This window comes from Lacerta agilis, chromosome Z (genome assembly GCF_009819535.1).
Source record: "Lacerta agilis isolate rLacAgi1 chromosome Z, rLacAgi1.pri, whole genome shotgun sequence".
Lineage (NCBI taxonomy): Eukaryota > Metazoa > Chordata > Lepidosauria > Squamata > Lacertidae > Lacerta > Lacerta agilis.
In genome coordinates, this window is record NC_046331.1 from 22,917,571 (window position 1) to 22,937,252 (window position 19,682).

Below are 19,682 nucleotides of genomic sequence, written 5' to 3' on the forward strand. Positions count from 1 at the left end.
TTTATACGCCTTGAGTTAAATGTCAAAATTTCACAATTGGCAAACCTTATCTAGATAGTCAACATATTTTCCCCAACAGATGACTATACCTTTATAACATCTGCAGTACTGACTCTCAAACTCTGAGATTGTTGAAATATATACAACAAAAAGTATCAATGTGAGTCATGTGACTCAAATTGGGTCTACTAGACACAAACATTTTAAGCAACGTGGACTGAAGTCACTTCCGGGGCTCGTACAGGAATTAGGGGCCCTGAAGCTTAGGCTTCGTTAGTTTCATTGTAGATCTGGCCCTGCATGGCCAGTGATGTACTTAGTAAAATGGACAAACAAAATAAAAAATAAAAAAAAATCCTTCCAGTAGCACCTTAGAGGCCAACTAAGTGTGCACGAAAGCTCATACCAAGAACAAACTCTAAGGTGCCACTGGAAGGATTTTTTTTATTTTGTTTTGACTATGGCAGACCAACACGGCTACCTACCTGTTAGTAAATGGAGTTTCCTATGTTTGTAATATGTCTTTCACATGAAATCTATGCCACAGTGCTTGTACCCAATGCTAATTCCACTCATAGTATAAATTAATAGACACAACAACTCAGGTCAATTAATTCCTTAGAATATTTATAGTCTGCCAACTCACAAAATGCCATCAGCAGGAATGGTTTCACTACTTTTCAGAATTTGTAGAGAGTTTGTTGGTTTTTTAGAGTTTATAGAAATGGTTTTAATTGATTTTAGAACTTGTATTTTATCTTATTTTCATCTTGTTACACAGCACTTTGATAGCCTCAGGCTCTGAAAGTGGTTTATAAATTTGCAAAATAAATAAATTTAAAAAGACTGTAGTAATGGTAACAATAACATCATTTAAACGTAATAAATGTGTAACATAGTAAGATGCAAGACAAATGACTAACACTGAAAAAATTTCTCTTAAAACTCCTGGGTGAAAACAAAAACATTTTCAGCAGGGCGACAAAACAGCAGGATCGTAGATTCCTTCCTGATTTCAATAGCAACAGTGTTCAAAAGTACGTACCGGTGCTGTGATCCTAAGAGCCTTGGTAGTAGAAACTTTACTCCATTTTAACCTCTTACGATGGATACAAAAAGGAACATGTTATATTAAGCAGCTTCTGAGTATTAAATGCAACCGACCATCCTATGACTCTGGGAATTCGCTGTTTATTGGCAGCATAAATTATTTGTTTGGGGGCACCACACCCCCTCCCGAAATTCTCCTCCACAAGCCCCACTGAAATGAATAGAAATTGTGCAAGAACACCCGATCTCCCTTCCCCCTCCCTCTGTATATCAATGTTCCCTGCTGAGTGATGCCATAATTAATCAAGCTTTCTAGGTTTTAGTTAATTGCTGGACCCCAATAAATTGGTTTGTACTGGCTTGAGTCCAGGCCTGATAATTTCACAGCCTGTGTGTTCAGCTAAACACTGAGAGGTGGAAGGCAGGACAGAATGAATCAAAGAAACGGTTGTTGTGTGACAGGACCCTTAATATTGCAAATGGACACACACACCACACACACACACACACACATCTACAAACACTGGTATTAACTGTTTCTTTCCCTTAGGGTTTCTAATCATTTTTTATTTTTATTTTTTTTGCATTTTCATGTAATAGGATTATAGGTGCTTGCTAGAACTTCTTAAGATTTATCCAGCACCTACTTAAGATTTTCATCAGCATTAAACTAGATTCCCTTGACCTTTGGCTTAAGGATCGGGACTAGTTGCCAATATGCTGCCAGAGCCAACTTAAGGTCTGGTTGTTTTAATCATTGTATTTTATTTCAGACCTGCTCCATATTCGAAAATCCCCAAGTATTACACAAAACTAGAATATAAAATGTAATATAGGTAATAAAAACAGTCTTTGAAACTTCAGACTGATTTGGGAAGGTTTGGAAGAAAGAATAGTGACTGGTGGACCAAGATGGAAACATCCGATTCCCGGTCTGCCAGCGAGGCCCCTCACACTAAAGTGCCCCCTGATTGGCCCATTCAGATTTGGAGTTTTGACGGGCAATTCCTGATGTGCAATGTGGCCAGCTGGATAGTTTTCAACAGCTGGGTGAGTCCGTGTGGTCCTGGCTGCCAGGAATGGTGGCTGACCTGCGAGGGGGCTGCAACCACGGCCCACCTGGAATAGGATAAGTGGCCATTTACAACAACTATTGAAAACATAATGATGTTGAGGGTTACCTCCACTGGTAAGAAAATTCCAGAGAACTGGTACTGTAGCCAGTGTCAGCCAGTGTGGTATAGTGGTTAGACTAGGACCCAGGAGACCAGGGTGCAAACCCTGCCTCAGTCATGGAGCTCACTAGGTGACCTTGGGCCAGCCACTGCCTCTCAACCTAACCTCCCTCACAGGGGTGCTGTGGGGATTAAGTTAGGAGAGGGAGAACAATTTGCCGCCTTGAGCTCCTGGGAGAAGAAGGTAGATGATGAATGCAGTAAATAAATGAATAAAAGGACAAGCTCAACACAACGCACACTTTACTGCAGGGGTGTGTGGTACCATTAACAGATCTTCATCCACAGATCTAAGCAAGCCATGTGGGATGTCGGAAGAAAGGCAACTTCTTAGATACTCTGGTCCACAACTATATCTTATTTTATTTATTTCACAAAATTTATATATAACTTGATTGTAAAAAAACAAAAACAAAAAACTCAAAGCAGTTTACAAAATGAATAAAATATTGAAATTTTCAGTAAAAAGAACCCATACAATTAAAAACAACTACTTTAAACTACATTGTGAAATTTGGAGATGTGCATATTTCAAAGGATGGCTGTGCTCCAATTCATGTATCATCTCAGGAAGTTCATAAAGGATTTGCCTTTAAAGGCAGACAAAAAAATTGGTTTTCTTCCCTATCTCTATCCATAACACACATTTCCATTGATCAGAGGGCCTACCACAATGGAAGCTGAGAAACACCTTTAGGCAAATTCTAACTGCCCTGTACTGCGTCATTCTTGGGCTTTGTTAAGGTCTTAAGTTCCTGGGAGACAAGCTATACACAGTGTTCAGTTTTACTGCCTGTCTTGGGGTCAAGGGGAGGGGGACTCCTGACTTGCCAGCAGTGTTAAGCCTCCCATGCCCTGCCACCAAATTAAGGGGAGGGGGAAATAAGCTGTCACTTGTTTCCCTCCAGACAATGATGCCTTTTAAAGATCTTCTCACCCTTTTTCTCAGATCATTGCTCAGGCTTTCTTCCCTGATCTCTTCCTATTAGTTCCATGGGTCACAACAAGCCCAGAGACGTCCAAGTCTGACCAAGCATATGATGTGACGTGAGTCAGGAATTTAATCCAGTCTTGATAGAATTTCAAGGTGACCTTGACACTTCCTAACCCATGGATGGGGAATCTGCAGCCCTCCAGATGTGGTGGGGTGCCAATTCAGCCCCAGCCAGCAGGGTCAGTGTGGTCTGGGATGGTGGGATTTGGAATCTGACAACATCTGGAGGGCCACAAGAGTAACCCAATCATCTAAATGGACAATGAAGAATGGGAAAGGGAGAATTAGCTGCGTGACCCATCCACATCCACAAATCTACATTGGGACATCATTCTGCAGAGCAGGTGCAAGAAATTTGTTGCTGAGGACAACAACAAGATGGCACCCCATCTTGTGTGGGGAACAAGCTTAGTAGTAGAGTATCTGCCTTGCATATGCCCAGGTTTGTTTATTGGTGTCTCCAGACAGGGCTGGGAAAAGCTCTGGCCTGAAACTCTGGAGAGCTGCTGCCTATCAGAGCAGACTCTATTGAGCCAGATAGACCAATCTGTAGGAGCAAAGACTTGGTAAAAGGTAGCTTCCTATGTTCCTATTCGCAAACAAAGAAGCCAGCAACACTGACAACTGAACCACACTTTTATGCAGGCAATAAGTCAGGAAGGGACCTGCTGTTGCATTGGGCTCCCATCCCCCACCCTGCTCCTTCTGCATTGCTGGTCCCTGGCCTTCACCTCAAAATTCCTGTCCTGGTAGCACCACCAGTGCTGAACATCTCTCTGCTGTACAGCTTTTAGAAGCAGAGAACCCTTGCCAGAAGAAGAAAAAATCAAGAGGACAATTCCACCCCTCTTCATTTCTCATCTTATGTAGATTGTGATTACAACGCACAGCTCCTGTGTCCTGTGGCTTTTGTTCATTCACCCTGTGTCCAGACTGGTATGTGGCAAGAAGGAGACTGAAGGGGATGGCATCTTTTACTTGGTGAGGGGGTCTATCTGTCTCCTTCACATCTTTCTTTTTAACGGCTCTTAGGTTTCTTCAGCCTAATTTCCCTGGCAAACAATCAACTGAGCTCACCATTCAGAATGCACGGAAATTGTGACTACCACATCACAGGCCAGGTTAGAGAGAGAAGAGGGGGGGAAGCACCTGCATGCCCCACCTTGCTAGAGATCCCTGTAGCAACCTGTAAGGAAAGACAGTTTTCACATGCTCAGGGGACTCTTGAGTCGGAGTGACCTTCCTTAACAACCAATCATGTAGTCAATGTGTCCAAATAAATAAAGGTGTGTGCTATGAGGTGAGGATATTAGCACTAAGAAGGGTGTTCATGTCATTCGTGCATAAGAGTGAGCTTTCTGAGGGTGCAAATCAGGAATGAGAGATGCCAGCATTTGGTTCCTAATGAGGGATTTCCATTTAAGTTGTTTTAGGGAAGCACATTGTATGTTTCACTGTATGGGATTGTATGGGATCCTCATGCTGGGATTGTGCAAACAATGAAGAGTGGGTTATAAATAATTTAAATACTATATAAATAAGTAACTGTTTAAGTGGCACCATTCTCTTGCTTGGCTGCTTCACTTGCCGGGCTACAACAAAGCACACACACACACACACACACACACGTTGGTGTGCTCCCTCGCTCTACCCCTCCCCATGCACTTTGTTGACCCACTCCATCCAATGTTTTCTAGCAGTGGCACTGTACAACACACACCGGTCCTCGTTCGCCTCCCCACCTTCACTGGCAATAAGGAAAGGAACCCCACCCGGCGCTACCTTTGTCAATCGCCATTTGTGTGCCAAGAAAGTGGGGGGGGTGGGGTGGGGGCGGCGGCAGCAGGAGGAGGAGGAGGAGAAAGAAAAGCTAGGCCTGTGGGAGGCGCATCTCAGCACTCAGTCACCCGCGGCTGCTTGCAGAGCCGCCCCGACAGGCGGATCCGTGGTGAGGCGCGCATCATCCACTCGACGGCTCTCGTTGGCAAGAACATTGGGGGGCGGGGAAGGCGGCGGCAGCGGCGGTGGGCGGCCGGCACAGCAGGTGTCCCTCGTTCTCCGCCCCCCTCCAGAAAAGCAGAGCCTTCGCACCCTCCCTGAGCTCTGGCCACTCCAAAAGCTTTGGAGAGATCCGACGGCCCCGACACCGCTCGCCTCTGCTCCTCCGTGTTTGTTCTTGAAACGGCAGCTGCTTCTCTGAAGGCTGCTCTCGGTGAGATTCCTCCTCCTCCTCCTCCTCCTCCACACAAACACACTTCGATGGTGAACACCACCAAGTGAGCAGGCCGGTGCGATTCGTCCCTTTGCAGTGGAGCAGGAGCCCTCCGTGCGTGTGTGCATCGTGGAGAGAGCGCTTCGCTTTAAGGAACAAGCCGCGCCTCCCGCCCGGCGTTTTGGACCAGTTCAGGGCTGAGGGAAAGTCGCGGTGGCTGCCGCTTCAGAGGGTGCGCAAGAATCACGCTAGAAATTGACAAGTCAGGTTAGTATATCGGGCGGCGGTCCCTCTTTACTGAGCAGAGTCAAGTCAACGGCCAACCTGGTTGTGCTTTGCCTCCGCAGAAAAGTGCGGAGGACCCCCGTCTTTGGTCCTAGACAGCTGCACGCGTTGCATCTATTTCAGGGTGCAATCCTAACGCCACCTACCTGGGAGGAAGCGCCAGTGAATCCAATAGGGTTTCCTTCCCATTAGAAATGGTTAGGATCGCGGTGTGTGAGAGTTACAATCCAGACATGTCTACTCAGCAGCAAGTGCTAATGCGTTCCATGGAACATGCTCCAAGGGGAGTGTGCTTAGGACCGCAGTTTTACAGCACACCCCTAGCCTTGCGCATGTCGACAATGAAAGCAAGCCCCATTGAGTTCACTGGGACTTGCCTTCCAGGTAACGCTTCACAGGCTGCAATCCTTCACACGCTTATCTGGGAGTAAGTCTGTACCACTGAATTCGGGAGTAGCTTTAGGCACGCGCTTTAAGATGGCACAAGACTCTGCTTGCCTCCAGCAGCCTAACAGGGCTGTGCTTCTGAATACCTGTTGTTTGTGGGCTTCCCAAAAGCATCTGGTTGGTCACAGCTGTGAAGAAAGGATGCTGGACTAGCTGGGCCCCCTTTGGTACGATCCAGTTGAGTTCTTAAGTCATTTTGTGGGGGCATGCTGTCACTCCAATGTAAATAGGCTCTGGGAGGTTAGCATTGCTTCCTTTGAGATGGATATTGTTTGCCTAGCTGCAGTTGGAACGATATCTTTAAAAAAATTCCCTTTGTATATTGCTTGAAATATCTTGCAAAAGACAAGAGAGGTGGGGGGGGGGAGAGAGAAAGAGAATCTTGTGGTACCCTTGGGACAACTGTGGCAAAAGGCCAAAATGAAACTGTGGGTCTTTAAGATGCAGTGAGACAATCTCTCTCTCTCTCTCTCTCTCTCTCTCTCGTGTGTGTGTGTGTGTGTGTGTGGCAGCAAACCTTTCTTTCATTCCCGCCCTTTCAATATACACTTGGAGCACATTAGGGCTGCAGTCCTATGCACACTCACTTGGTGGGAAGTCCTATTGAAAATAGTGGTGCTTACATCTGGGTAAAGATGGATTGGCTGCTGCATGTGTTTGAATGGTTCTTTACCTTGCAGCTTGTCCTCCTGGCCCCTTTTTACCTGCCTCCCACCTGCCCCACTGAGCAGAAAGGTACAATCAATCCCCCAAGCATCCTTTCTGCTTAAGAAACCAGTAGGCTCAATCCAAGATACAAAGAAGCTACCTACAATGAGCCAGTGATGAGGAAAAACACTCTGCACATGATCTGAGGCACATGCTCCAGAGATAACAAAGGAAGCTGGTGTATACCAAGTTAGACCATTTGTCTGTCTAGCTCAGTATTGCCTCCACTGAGTGGCAAAGGTTGTCCAGGGTTTCAGGCAGGGAGCATCCCAGACCAACCTAGAGATGCTTCAGATTTAACTTGAGACTTTCTGCACTTAAAACAGATGCTCTAACACTGAGATAAGCATTGGCATTGAATTAAACTGCCCCTGAGTTCTGCATTTCATTAAGCCATGCCTTTTACTGGGGAAGCTTAGGTACTGGTTTCTGAAGCTCAGTGATGGGGGAAAGCATTTTGTAAAAATCTACCAGGTTCACTGGAAACAGCTACTGTATAGGGTGGATTCTGGTACAAATGTAAACTTTTGAGATTGGGTGAGTGACAGGAACCCCCAGCTCAAATTGAGCTGATTGGATACATATCTGCAAATTCTTTGTACTATTTAGTTGGTATCTCTTTTTGGAGCAGTGGCGGGGGAATCCCCATACCACCCCTGGCAGCATTCCATCAAAATCCACCAACAATTTTTAAATGATGATATATGATCTTGGTAACATGGTGTTGGAATGCTATCCTGGCATAAAACACAGTCAGAATATAGGGACAGCTAAATGAAAGGATCTGCCCTGTCGCCAAAGTTGCAGGTAATTGAGTTTTTTTAAAAAAAAAAGAAAAAAAAAAGCTTAGATCGAATAAGGGATTCTTGCTAAAAGAAGACAGAGCTGGAGGGCTAAAGATTTGTGGTTTCCATCCTAAGATTGGACACAGACCTTGTGAGATCTTCTCCAAAGGCATGGTAGAAATTCAGCTAAGCCATGATAGAAGTAGTATTTAGAAATTTCTTTTGCAGTGCTTTCTTCACAACGTGTACAATTATTTGCCCTTCTTTTCTCACTTGTTCTCACAACAACCCTGTAAAGCAGGTTAGGTGGAGGGAGTGACTAACCCAGAACTACTTCAAAACATTGCAAAATTCTGACCAGTGCTGCTGCCAAGGGATTTGAGAAAGACAAATCTAAAGCCCCACTGGGATGAGCAAGAGCCTGTAGAGCTCATTGGCTGAGCACATATCGCAGAAAAAAACAACCACTACAAGTCTCACGCCTTTGTAACTCTAGGTAAGGTTCGGAAACAGCCCCATCTGAAACCCTGGAGAGTTGCTGCCTGAATGTGTAGATAATACTGAGCTAGGTGGGCCAATGATCTGAGCAGGTATTAGGGAGTTTCCTCATGTTGGAAGGTCATTTTAGAGGTGGGGAGATGCTGGATTCTGGAATCGCACAGGGTGTCACTGAAATTTGAGACACCAAGTTCTGCCACTGGTGACCTCAGTGTTCCTGTCCCTCCTCTTCCTTCTGCTGCTGCTCCTCCTGGGAGTCAGTGGTAGTGCAGCATTTTGGGAGACCAGGGTTCGAATCCCAATGAAGCTCACTGGTTGAGCTCGGGCCAGTCATTGCCTCCCAGCCAAACCTACCTCACAGGGTTGTTGTGTGGGATAAAATGGGGAGGGGGAGAACCATGTACACCACCTTGAACTTCTTGGAGTAAAAGGCGGAATATAAATGCAATGCAATAATCTGTCCATGCCTACTCTCCTCCAGTTGGACAAGGTTGAGGAGATAGATCTGCTCTCTCTGCTTGCCTTGCACTCTCCCCTGGGTTGGGTCTGGATAGAGAAAGCATGTGGATGGGGAGCAGGGACAGTGGTGAAGATGAGGTTGGCCTACTCAGAGACATGACTTGCTTGGTTTTGCCATACTCCAGTCTTTCTCAATCTGGTGGCCTTCAAATATTTTGAACTACAACTCCCATCACTCCCAGCCAGCCTTGCTGGGGCTAATGAGAGCTGTAGTCGTATACATCTGGAGGACAATGGACTAGTAAAAGCTGTCGCACACTGTATTGGGTAATATTGTACACTAACAGGCTAATCCATTTCCTTGAAAGCAGATGTTCCTCCCCAGTTTTTAGCTGTTGTGAAAGGGGGGGGGGTGCCGGTCTGATGATGATGATGAAGAGGGGTGGAAACAGTTGCAAAAGTGGGAATTAAAGAAGCTATTGCTGAAAACTCTTTTTAAAACCCCACGTGATTCTAATTAAAATTAATCATGCATATTTATAAGAGTGGAAACTTCGGATTAAAAAAAAGGAAATTAACAAATAGTTATGCACATGCAGAGCATTGCCTTCTGGAAATTCTGGTTTTTGTAGCATTCCTCTCATTAAGCAACTTTTAAAGAGGATGAATGGGATTAAAGGTTGCATCAGAAATTCCAAAACATAGCATGCACTGAATATAGCTCTTAATTTTAATTTCTTTTAATTCTCAGAAGCATTCATTAATCTGTACGAAATAGTGTCAGATATCTGTTGTTTCATCACCACCTTTTTATCTCACGTGTTTGATAAGAAATGAGAAGCTCTAAGGTTTTTAAAAGAAGTAACACTAAAAAAAAAACCCAGATTAGAATTCCAATTGTTTAAAAAAAAAAAAAAGTCCACACATGTCTCCATTAACCATGCATATATATTGAGACACCAACAAGCAAAAATGCTGAGTTCAGTTTTGATCTGCTCAAGGCATAATTCCAGTTCTGGTGGTGCCAGAGCTTGATCAATGTCTATTTTGACTGCTCTTCCCCTGCAAATTTGACCTCAGCAGAGGATTGGGTACCTTGCAGGGCGTGGTCATTGTCCTCCCTCAGATATAATGATAAATTGTGGTTTATTATATAATGAGAATGAGCCTGCAAGATCTTTAGGTTCAAGTACTCCCTGACCCTCTTCTGAAGTGACTGTGAGGAGGAGACAGAAGTTTTTGCTTCTATTTTTAACTAACCAGAGTTTTGTCTTTTCATATGAACCTCAACAAACTGTGATTAGTCTAAACTTGTTTCAGTAAACCGTAGCTAAACTGCAGTTAACTGAAAATGAAAAGCTAAAGTTTCCTATCTCCTCCTTGCAGTGTGCAAAATAAGAAGTGAGGAGAGGGGGGGAAGGCATTATTCACATGATGGTAAACTAGATGTGAACAACTCCACATTCTGACTGTGGGAAGGGCCAGACCTAACCTAGCACTCTCACACACACACAATCTCCATTCCATCCTCCCCTAGCAGGCAGCCAGGGAAGTGAAAGTTTACTCTTGCTAGAGATCTGAACTGATCACTTGAGCAGGCTAAGATGAGGCTGAGGTTGGGCCATAGCTGGCCCAACTGTGCACTAAACCATCATTTAGCATTGTATCTGCACCAAGCTATACTCATGCCTTGCATAAGATGAAAGTGTGTCCTAGAATCCCAGAATTTTTTGCAATCCCAAAGATATTCTGCAGTGGACAAATCAATGTATCAGGAGTTCCTAGAGGATAGGAAGCTTGAAAAATGCTACACTAGCAAAAGACCTCTACAGAGTTTTCTCCTGCTCCAGCAGTTCATCTAATTTCTAGTCTGAGTCTAATAATGTTTGAGGACTTCATTGTAAATAGCCTTTGGGTTTTCTTCTACAGCTCCAGCTTTCTTTGACAGCAAATGTGTTTTTCCCCTCCCCCCTCCTTTTCTTTATAGCAAAGATGAGGAAAAAGTGGACACTGGAAAACGTTAGATTCCTTTTGGCGTGTGTGCTCTGCCTCCTTTTCATTGAGGGAAGTAAAACAGAACAAGGAAAATGTGAGTAAAACTCTTGTTGAAGGCCCAGCTAGAATCCTGCTGTCCTTGGTGTCATTAGCCCTGACCATGCATTCATCTGTGTAGAATAGGGAGGAAGATTGAAAAGGTGGATACAGGACTCATCCCAACCTCCAGGTGTACTTACACCTGAAAACATGTAAGCTCCTGCATGCACAATCCATGCCCTGGAAAAATGTGCATGTGGTGTACATCAATTGGTTCTGTACACACACAGCCCTTAAACCTGCAAAGCGCAGAGCCTATGGTATGGGTGGCTCCAAGAATTGAATAAACAGTAGTTATGAGAGCAAGGGCATCTGATTCATCAGAGAAGTGGGAAAAAAATGATCCAATGATAAGATGGTGATGTTCTCTTGTTCTCTCAAGGGATCACAGTCGTCATTATTGTTTTGCAAAGACAGTATTGCACATGGAAACAATTTTTTATTTTGTTCTGATGTACTCTAGAAATATAAATGTTTTCTAAAGCTGATATGAAGGTTGGTTTAACTGGTTTATTTAAACCCCACTTTTCAATCAAGACTGGATCTCCAAAGCAACTTGCAACAATTAAAATCCATCATAAATACAGAATATAACACATCCTCCCCCAACCTGATGCCCTCTGGCTTATTTGGATTACTCTTCTCAACAGCGCATCTGTATTGGCTGGGGATGAAGGAAACTGTAGTCTAAAACATCTAAAGGGCACCAGGTTGGGGAAGGATGATCTTGGGGATCCATGGATAGGGGTGGTCTTATTTGTCCCCTGGCAGATGATGACACAGCTTAGATATTAGGTTTCCAGATGGAGAGGCAGGTAGAGCTGTAGATTAACATAAGGAGAGGCTGGCTGCTGGATCAGACCCAAGGACCATCTAGCTCAGTATCCTCTTCCCACAGTGCTCAACCAGATGCCCCAAAGTGAAGCCTGTAAGCAAGACCTGAGTGCAACAACTACTTGTGCTCACCAGCAACTGGTATTGATAGATTCATTCACTGCTGATTGGCAGCAAGAATGCCCACCCACAGAATTTTCCCTTCTACAGACAATGAATTCAGGAACATTGAAGGAAAATGAAATAGTTGGCCAATAGAGTCTTAATAGTTGGCCAATAGAGCACAAGTTTTGGTTTGAAGCTCCCAGGATAAAAGCAGTGATGTGGGGTAGACTGTTCTCCGAGGGAAATGTTGGGGAAAGGAAAGGGGGGAAATGTTCTGCAACTTTTTCCACTACTTTATTTTTCCATGGATTTTTTTTTTCCATTTGTAGAAATGCATCAATCATAAAATTAATTACTAACATAATGAATGAATATGATGCAAGCCAACTTGAGCATCTGGAAATGCATGCAATGCCAGCCCAATCCAAAATGAAATCTGCAAATTAAATAATGTCAGGTGACCATCCCTAGGAAATACATATACTTAGGTGCACAACTCTTCCAGCAAAGGTCAAATTATCATGTTCATAATCTTAACAAATTTATAAGCACTGCAATAAAACTAATACCAAAACTGAACTTTGAATTTGTTTGAATATAACATTTGCAGTATAAATCTATCTATGTCTACTCAGAAGTAAGTCTCACTGAGTTCAGAGGGACTTAGTGGGGAATGGGGGAGGACTGATTCACATTTAATAATTTGGGACTGGTTTCCCCACAAGATTGCCTAACTCTGCATGTTCCTACTGTTACATTTGCCTTTATGCTAAGCATGTTTAACTTTTTTCTATTTAGCTAGCTGATAAATTTTATTTTATCTTGAATGAACTCTTTGTTTTCCCCGAGAGTATATTTTTCATTACCTTGTCAAGAATCTAATGCAATAGCTGGAGGGTCTGTTTTACCTCAGATATAACAAATGCAGAGTTTGCTTCATTCCATTTTAAGCGCTGCTATACACATCACCGAGGTTACCTGGGTTCCATCCCATAAGTTTGAAATCATGTGTTGAAGTTTTCAGGTCATATTTATCCAAGATAAATCAAATAAAAGATGCAATACCATTTAAGGAAACAAATTGCCCAGGCAGTTAGTAAAACATATTAAAGAGGTCTTTGGAAACAAAAATATATATCTGAGAATGGTTTTTACCAATCTTAGCAAACTATGAGACATGACATTGCTATCCAAAAGTCATGAATGGTAGGTGACATACTTGGTGATCACTGGAAATTGTTCAAGACATTTTGCTGCCCCCATTCCATGTACAACCCCACCCCAGACTTGGGTGACAGTTGAATCTTGCTTCGTCATTCCCTCCACTGCACCTGAGCAAAGCAGATTAGCTTAAGAACATATGAAGAGCCCTCCTGAATCAGACCACGGGCCATCTATTCCAGCATCTTGTTCTCACTGTGGTCAACCAGATACCCCTGTGGGAAGCCTGCAAGCAGCAAGCCCTGAGTGCAAATAGCATTCCATGAATCTGTCTCATCCTCTTTAAAAGCCATCCAAGTTGGTGGCCATCACCACCTCTTGTGGGAGCAAATTCCACACTTGAGCTATACATTGTGCAAATAAATGTCCTGAATTTTCCAACATTCAGTTTCATTGAATTACCCTGAGTTCTAGTATTATGAGACAGGATATGCACTTTTTGCATATCAATGATATGTTTATGCACATCTATTGTGTCCCCTCTTACTCACCTTTTCTCTAAACTAAAAAGCCCCAGATGTTGTAATCTTTCCTCACAGGAGAGTTGCTCCATCCCCTTTGATTGTTTAGATAGCCTTTTTCCTCAACATTTCCCACCTTAGACAGACCATGTAGAAGACATAGGGCTAGATATACATGTGCCAGAAGGAACCAGCAAAATGAATTCCACTAGTGCACTCCCCCCCCCACTCCTCTCTTTCCTCTCTCCTCACCACCCACCCAAAAATCTGGGAGTCTGGAAACCACCAGAGCAGTGCATGGCAGGAGGTGAGGGAGATCATTCTGTTGGGCAAGCTGAAACGCTCGCACTGACAGATCAATTGGAAGAGCACAATGTTGAATTCTTCCCATAGTTCTGTCCACTCTCAGCTCCATAGCATTTTCCACCTGGGGCCACTGCCTCACTCTGCCTCATGGTAGGGCTAGCCATGGAAATCTCATTTGAAGCTACTTGGAAACCATGGAATTCTCTGCCGTACCTGTAGGTGCCACTTTTCTCTGGCTTATTTCTTGTATTGCTCAACGTTATGTGATAGTAGTTGACCATAGAACAAGCATATTTCCCAACTCTAACCAAACTTCCCTGGCAAGTAGAGGGATACAAAAGGGAAGGAGGAGATGGACGTGATCCAAGGGAGACATTCTCTCTGCTCGGCTGAGCTTATTCACAAGAACGAGCTGTGCAAATAGCTTTGTCTAAAGTAGGAGCATCACCAAGGGGCTGTCGGTGGCATCCCCAGTTCACTGCTTCTCAGACATGAGAGCCTCATTCATCCCACAGCCGACTGAAGTGGAAGCAGGTCTTTTCACACAAACCACCACAGTGCCCCACACAGCCCACACTCTGTTTTTAGACAGAAGGAAGGAAAGCAGATCATATTGGCCAGGTTTAAATGACCATCTCTCAACAACTCTTCTATGGTGCAGAAGTAATCAATCTGAGGTCTGTTCAGGAAACTTGCAGAACTGTTAAGAATTCACTTATCCAAACACAAGGAATTAGTACCCAAACCTTGCTATACACAGCACAGATTCAGATATCCAAACAGTTGGGGCTGTATGTAGTACTGTAAACAAATAAGCAACCTTAAACAAGCATTACTTTTTGTGCTTTGTTGCTAGAAACCATGGTGGGTGGGTGGGTGGTTTGGGAGGGAGGGAGATTTGACAAATAAGAGAATCCCCCCCCTTTCTTGTTTGCCTTTTGCAAAGTTTCAAAGGGTCTTCATGGGTCCTTCCGTCCCCAATCATTTTGGGGTCAAAATTCTATGGTCCAGAATTTTTCCAATAGGGATCAATGAAAATTGTCAATTCATTATGCGAACATTCACCTAACAAACAATTTCCTGAGAATGCATTGTGCTCAGATAGCGAGACCTGTGAATATACCTATTTGGCCCTGCATTTGATTTTATTTATTCCTGACAATGGAGATTGAGACTGCTTTGCTCAAGCCAAAGTACAGCATGGGCTTTTCATCCTTTGCCACCCTCAATCCTAAATACAGAAGCAGAATGAATGCTGAACCTGAGTTGAGGTTTTAAGTTAAATTCCACCCTGCGTCACAGGCCTCTGCTGACAAGAGGCCATTCCATTAGAAAGAGAAGACCACAGCCACTAAAATACGCGTTGTATGTGTGGTTTGATTTGTAGACCAAACAAACAAAAACTTTATTCAGTGGTTCACCAAGACCCTCAGCAATTTCCATGGGAGTGACCATTAAAAAAATAAAACATTTGAGAACCACTGCTGTGATGTATGTCATCTCTTGTGGAGATACTTCAGAACAATAGTGGGGTTCAAGGTGGAACCATGGGCAGAGTGTTGCCAAAATAAGAGAAAACAGATTTGCATAACATTTGCTTATAATGATTTCTATGTATAAATGCAAATTTAAACAGGAATATATGTCATGCTAGTGAGAGAGACTGTGACCAGGTGGTTGCTGTGCCTGACAAAAGAAAGTACTTCACACAGCACATAGTTAATCTGCGGAACTCACTCCCACAGGAGGTAGTGATGGCCACCAACTCTGAAAGAAGGATTGGACAAATTCATAGAGGACAAGGCAATAGCCATGACAGTTATGTTCTGCCTCCACTGAAAGAGGCCTTTGTCCCCTGAATACCAGTTGCTGGGAATCACAAATAGACAGAGTGTGTAGTTGGACTCATGTCCAGCTTGCAGGCTTCCAAAAGGCATCTGTTCAGCCACTGTGAGAACAGGCTGCTGGACTAGATGGGCCTCTGGCCTGATCTAACAGGCTCTTCCTGTGTTCCTATGGCCAGTCTGCTATCCAAGTGCTGATTGTTGATGGACAACTTCAAGTGCCCTCCTGCTCTCCCTTCTTAGTGTTCTTTAGTTTTAAACAAGACTTGGGCCAGGCAGCCCTGGAAATAGAGAATGCCTTCAAATGGAGGCCTGTCCTCTGGCAGCTTGTTCTCTATAAAGGAGGACGCTATATGTGGGTGGGTTGTTGGGTACATTTACTCTATAGCACAACCTTGAGGTGGTTGGTGGTTTTGTTGTTGTTATTGTTTTAAGTTCGCCAGATGACCTGGAAGCTGTCTGTGGACAAACACCGGCTCCTCGGCCTATAAAACAAGATGAGCACCGCAACCCCAGAGCATAGCTGTCAACTTTTCCCTTTTCTTGCAAGGAATCCTATTCGGAATAAGGGAATTTCCCTTTTAAAAAAGGAAAATTTGGCAGCTATGCCCTAGAGTCGTTCACGACTGGACCTAATGGTCAGGGGTACCTTTACTTTTATGTCTGCCTGGAGAGGAGCAGCGTCTTAGAAAGGACGGCAAGCAGGTTAAACAGCACACAGAGAGACACAATCAGGTTCAGTGGCTCATCACTTAACAGGAGATTAGGCAAAGCTAAGGACAAAGGCTAGAAGATGCAACCAGAAATGGAAGCTTGCTCTCTTCCCCGTTTCCTTGAATAGCAAATGTTTGGCATCTTTTAAAAAACAAGTTCTGGCCACTGTGGGAAAACAGAATGCTGTAGTGGACAAAATTCTTTTAATGTTAATATGCTGGCAGGGTGCATTTAGAGCTAGGGAGGGGAAGGGGAGTTAGGAAAAGTGTTAAGCACCCCACTGCTGCCATTCCACTCTGAATTTCCTCTTCTGCAGGATGTTTCTCCTCCTCCTCCCCATTTCTCTTCCTCTTCTTCAAAAATGGCATTTCGTTTTCCACAAAACATTCTGTTCATTTTTAATTGGAATCTAAAATAGAATGGAATAATAAAATATGCAATAAGAGAATGGAAACTTACAAAAGTAAGATCAATTTCCAAATGCAATTTCCAATGTGCAACTGCTGTTGTTATCTATACTTTGACCATGTTTTTATGCCTACTTGCTTTAAAAGTTTTATTTTACCACTAATTTCTTATGTGTTATGGAAGCCATGTGAGGGTATTTGTGGATTAAGCAGGATTTAAATCTTGCTAAATAAATTAATAAACATGTGGAAGTTTAGCTCTACAGTAAGATATCCCCAAGGGCCATTGCACAGGGGTAGAGCATCTGCTTTGCCTTCAGAAGATCCTAAGTTCATCTCCACGTAGGACTGGGGGTGTCTTCCGTCTGCCTGAAACCCTGGAGAGCTGCTGCCAGTCAGTGTAGACAATACTGAGCTAGATGGACCAATGGTCTGACTTGGTATACAGCAGCTTCTTATGTTCCTAAAATGATGGTTACCCACTCTGCTTTTGCACAGACCCCTTTGCTCACCCTTCACAGCTTGGCCTCTTCTCTTTTGCAGACTCAGAGACTTACTGTGTGTTCCAAGATAAAAAGTATCGTGTAGGCGAAAGGTGGCATCCGTACCTAGAGCCCTATGGGATTGTCTACTGCGTTAACTGTCTCTGCTCAGAGGTACGTTCCTTGAAGCTAATTCTATTGCTTTTCAGCCCTGACAATCAGATGGTGACTATTGTGCACAAGAGAGGTATGCCCTTGGTTATGATGGGCAGGCTATGTGTCGTAGGGATTGCTATAAACCTGATTTTCACAATTTAGCTAGCGATCCAACTAAAACATGTCATTCAGTTTTGCCTTTTGAAGTGAATTAACCTGATTTGTACTGCCCTGGCTAATATGTAGAGAGGGGCACAGCTATCGTTTGGGTTTTGCATGCCTCGGCTCAATCTTGACTCAACAATGCACCAAAATGCATGTTAAAATTTGTGTTTGGGGACTGTAGATTTAGAAGTGTATATATTCAAAGATAGATAGATAGATAGATAGATAGATAGATAGATAGATAGATAGATAGATAGATATAGATGATAGATAGATAGATAGATAGATAGATAGATAGATAGATAGATAGATAGATAGATAGATAGATACTGTAGATAGATAGATTAATGCAGAATGGAATGGACACATTGAATGGGCACATCAATCCATCCCTGCTCCTTAGAGTATCTCAAATTGAACCCTAATTATTTTGCCCCATAGAATTCAATGGAAGTTACTGAGGATCATGATGACCAATGTCTGTATAAATTCCACCCATTCATTTGCATAACTCTACATTAGGCTCAATTTCTTGCTCACCATAGTGGAATTTTACATGAACTTGCCTGAAGTTAGGAAGGATATCTTGCTTAGTTTATGAATCTTCATCCATAAAATGGGAAAGCTATTGCAAGGCTGGGATGGTAAAGCGCTCTGCATGCTGAGGGTGCTAAACAGAAATAACCCTTCTTCTCTTCAACTTATTTCCCCAGAATGGGAACGTGTTGTGCAACAGAATAAGGTGCCCGAACTTACATTGCCCCAACCCAGTGCATGTGCCACAGCTCTGCTGCCCACGGTGTCCAGGTAAAGACTTATTTCCAATATAACAAAGCTCCTTAACTGCACTTGGCTCAGGATGCTGCTGGGGCAGAGCAAACAGACACATTCCCCATCTAAAAATAACAATGGGATGCTTTCATGCAGCAAACGCTGTTACACACTCCATTTATGACAAGAGAGGCCCATATTCTCAGGAGATGACTGGCTGAGGGAGCCTGGAGGGGAGCCTAGCCCTCCCGACAAGCCGTCAGTACCATGTCTATATGGCCTCTGTTCATTTTATCAGAGCAAGCTGGCTAGATATATCCCACATCAAATAGTGCTGTTCCTCTGTGCATGCAGAGCACTCGGTTTTTGTTTATCTTGCACTACAATCCACCTTTTAGGAGGTGTTTTTCAGGCACAACCCTGTTTTTCCTAGGAATTGTATTTCATTAGAATGCAAAAGGAGCCTGACTGCAGGATCAGGCCAAAGACCCATCTGGGCCACATTCATGCAGCATACATTTAAAGCACTATTATACTACTTTAAACAGGCATGTGTTCTAAAGAATCCTGGGAACTGTGGTTTTGTTAGAAGACCACTATTCCCCCTCACAGAGTTACAATCCACAGAGCTCCCTGTGAAGAGGTATTGGCTGTTAAACCACTCTGAGAACCTATATTTAAAGGGGGGGAGGGTGAAGTCACACCAAGGTGATGTTTGGGTCTGCCATGTTGATTCAAAATGACACCTGGAATCCAAACGACAGTGAAGTTTGCTGCTCCCACTTTGGGAACCCTCGTGCCAAGTTTGGCAATTATATCTCGAGAGGTAGTCAAACCTATGCCAAAAAAAACTTGTGCAAGAATGCCCAAGTCCTATTGTTGGTCCACAATCTTGTTTCAAAATGGCACCCATACATTGACATCTCTTTCATCTTCACCTCAGGGCCCCTTGTGCAGTGGCCTGGCTAGCCACTTGGGTGCCAGGGGCAGTGAGCATGCCTGGCATGCAGGTGCCACACACAGGGGATCGGGCTAGCTGCCATGGATGGGGTTAGCCACCCATTGGGCAGGCCAAGCTGGGGCAGGGAACACTGTGTGGAGCCTGCAGGAAGTCTGCCCGCCACCTCCCCCTCAGCTGGAGGGCGGCCAGGAGGCAGGCGGTGACATGTGTCCTTCGTCAGATCCTATGCTGGAGGGCGCCCTGCAGCCCCAGTGCCACCCAGGGAGCCCCACCCCCTCCGCTCCCCTTCCTCCACTACTTTGCTTGTGCTGAATTTTGCGGTGATATTTTGAGAGGCAGTCAAACCTACATCAGTCATGCCAAAGTGACATTTTGGTCCATCATTGTGATTCAAAATGGTGCCCAGTGTACATATATTGCTGGATGTTACTGGATTACAACTCCCACTATCTCTGACAATTTGGCATGCTGGCTAGGATTGATGGGAG

The 19,682-nt window shown here is 44.0% G+C and overlaps 1 protein-coding gene across 1 annotated transcript in view; it reads left to right on the plus strand.

The window, feature by feature from the left end:
• The first annotated feature begins 5,174 nt into the window (after positions 1-5,174).
• Positions 5,175-19,682, plus strand: part of CHRDL1 (chordin like 1) — a 44,234-nt gene continuing 29,726 nt past the window's right edge. The window contains exons 1-4 of the mRNA XM_033137654.1: positions 5,175-5,758; positions 10,661-10,762; positions 17,203-17,315; positions 18,176-18,269. Coding sequence (XP_032993545.1) covers positions 10,666-10,762; positions 17,203-17,315; positions 18,176-18,269 — 304 coding nt within the window. The 5' untranslated portion in view covers positions 5,175-5,758; positions 10,661-10,665. The remainder of the gene's footprint in view (positions 5,759-10,660; positions 10,763-17,202; positions 17,316-18,175; positions 18,270-19,682) is intronic.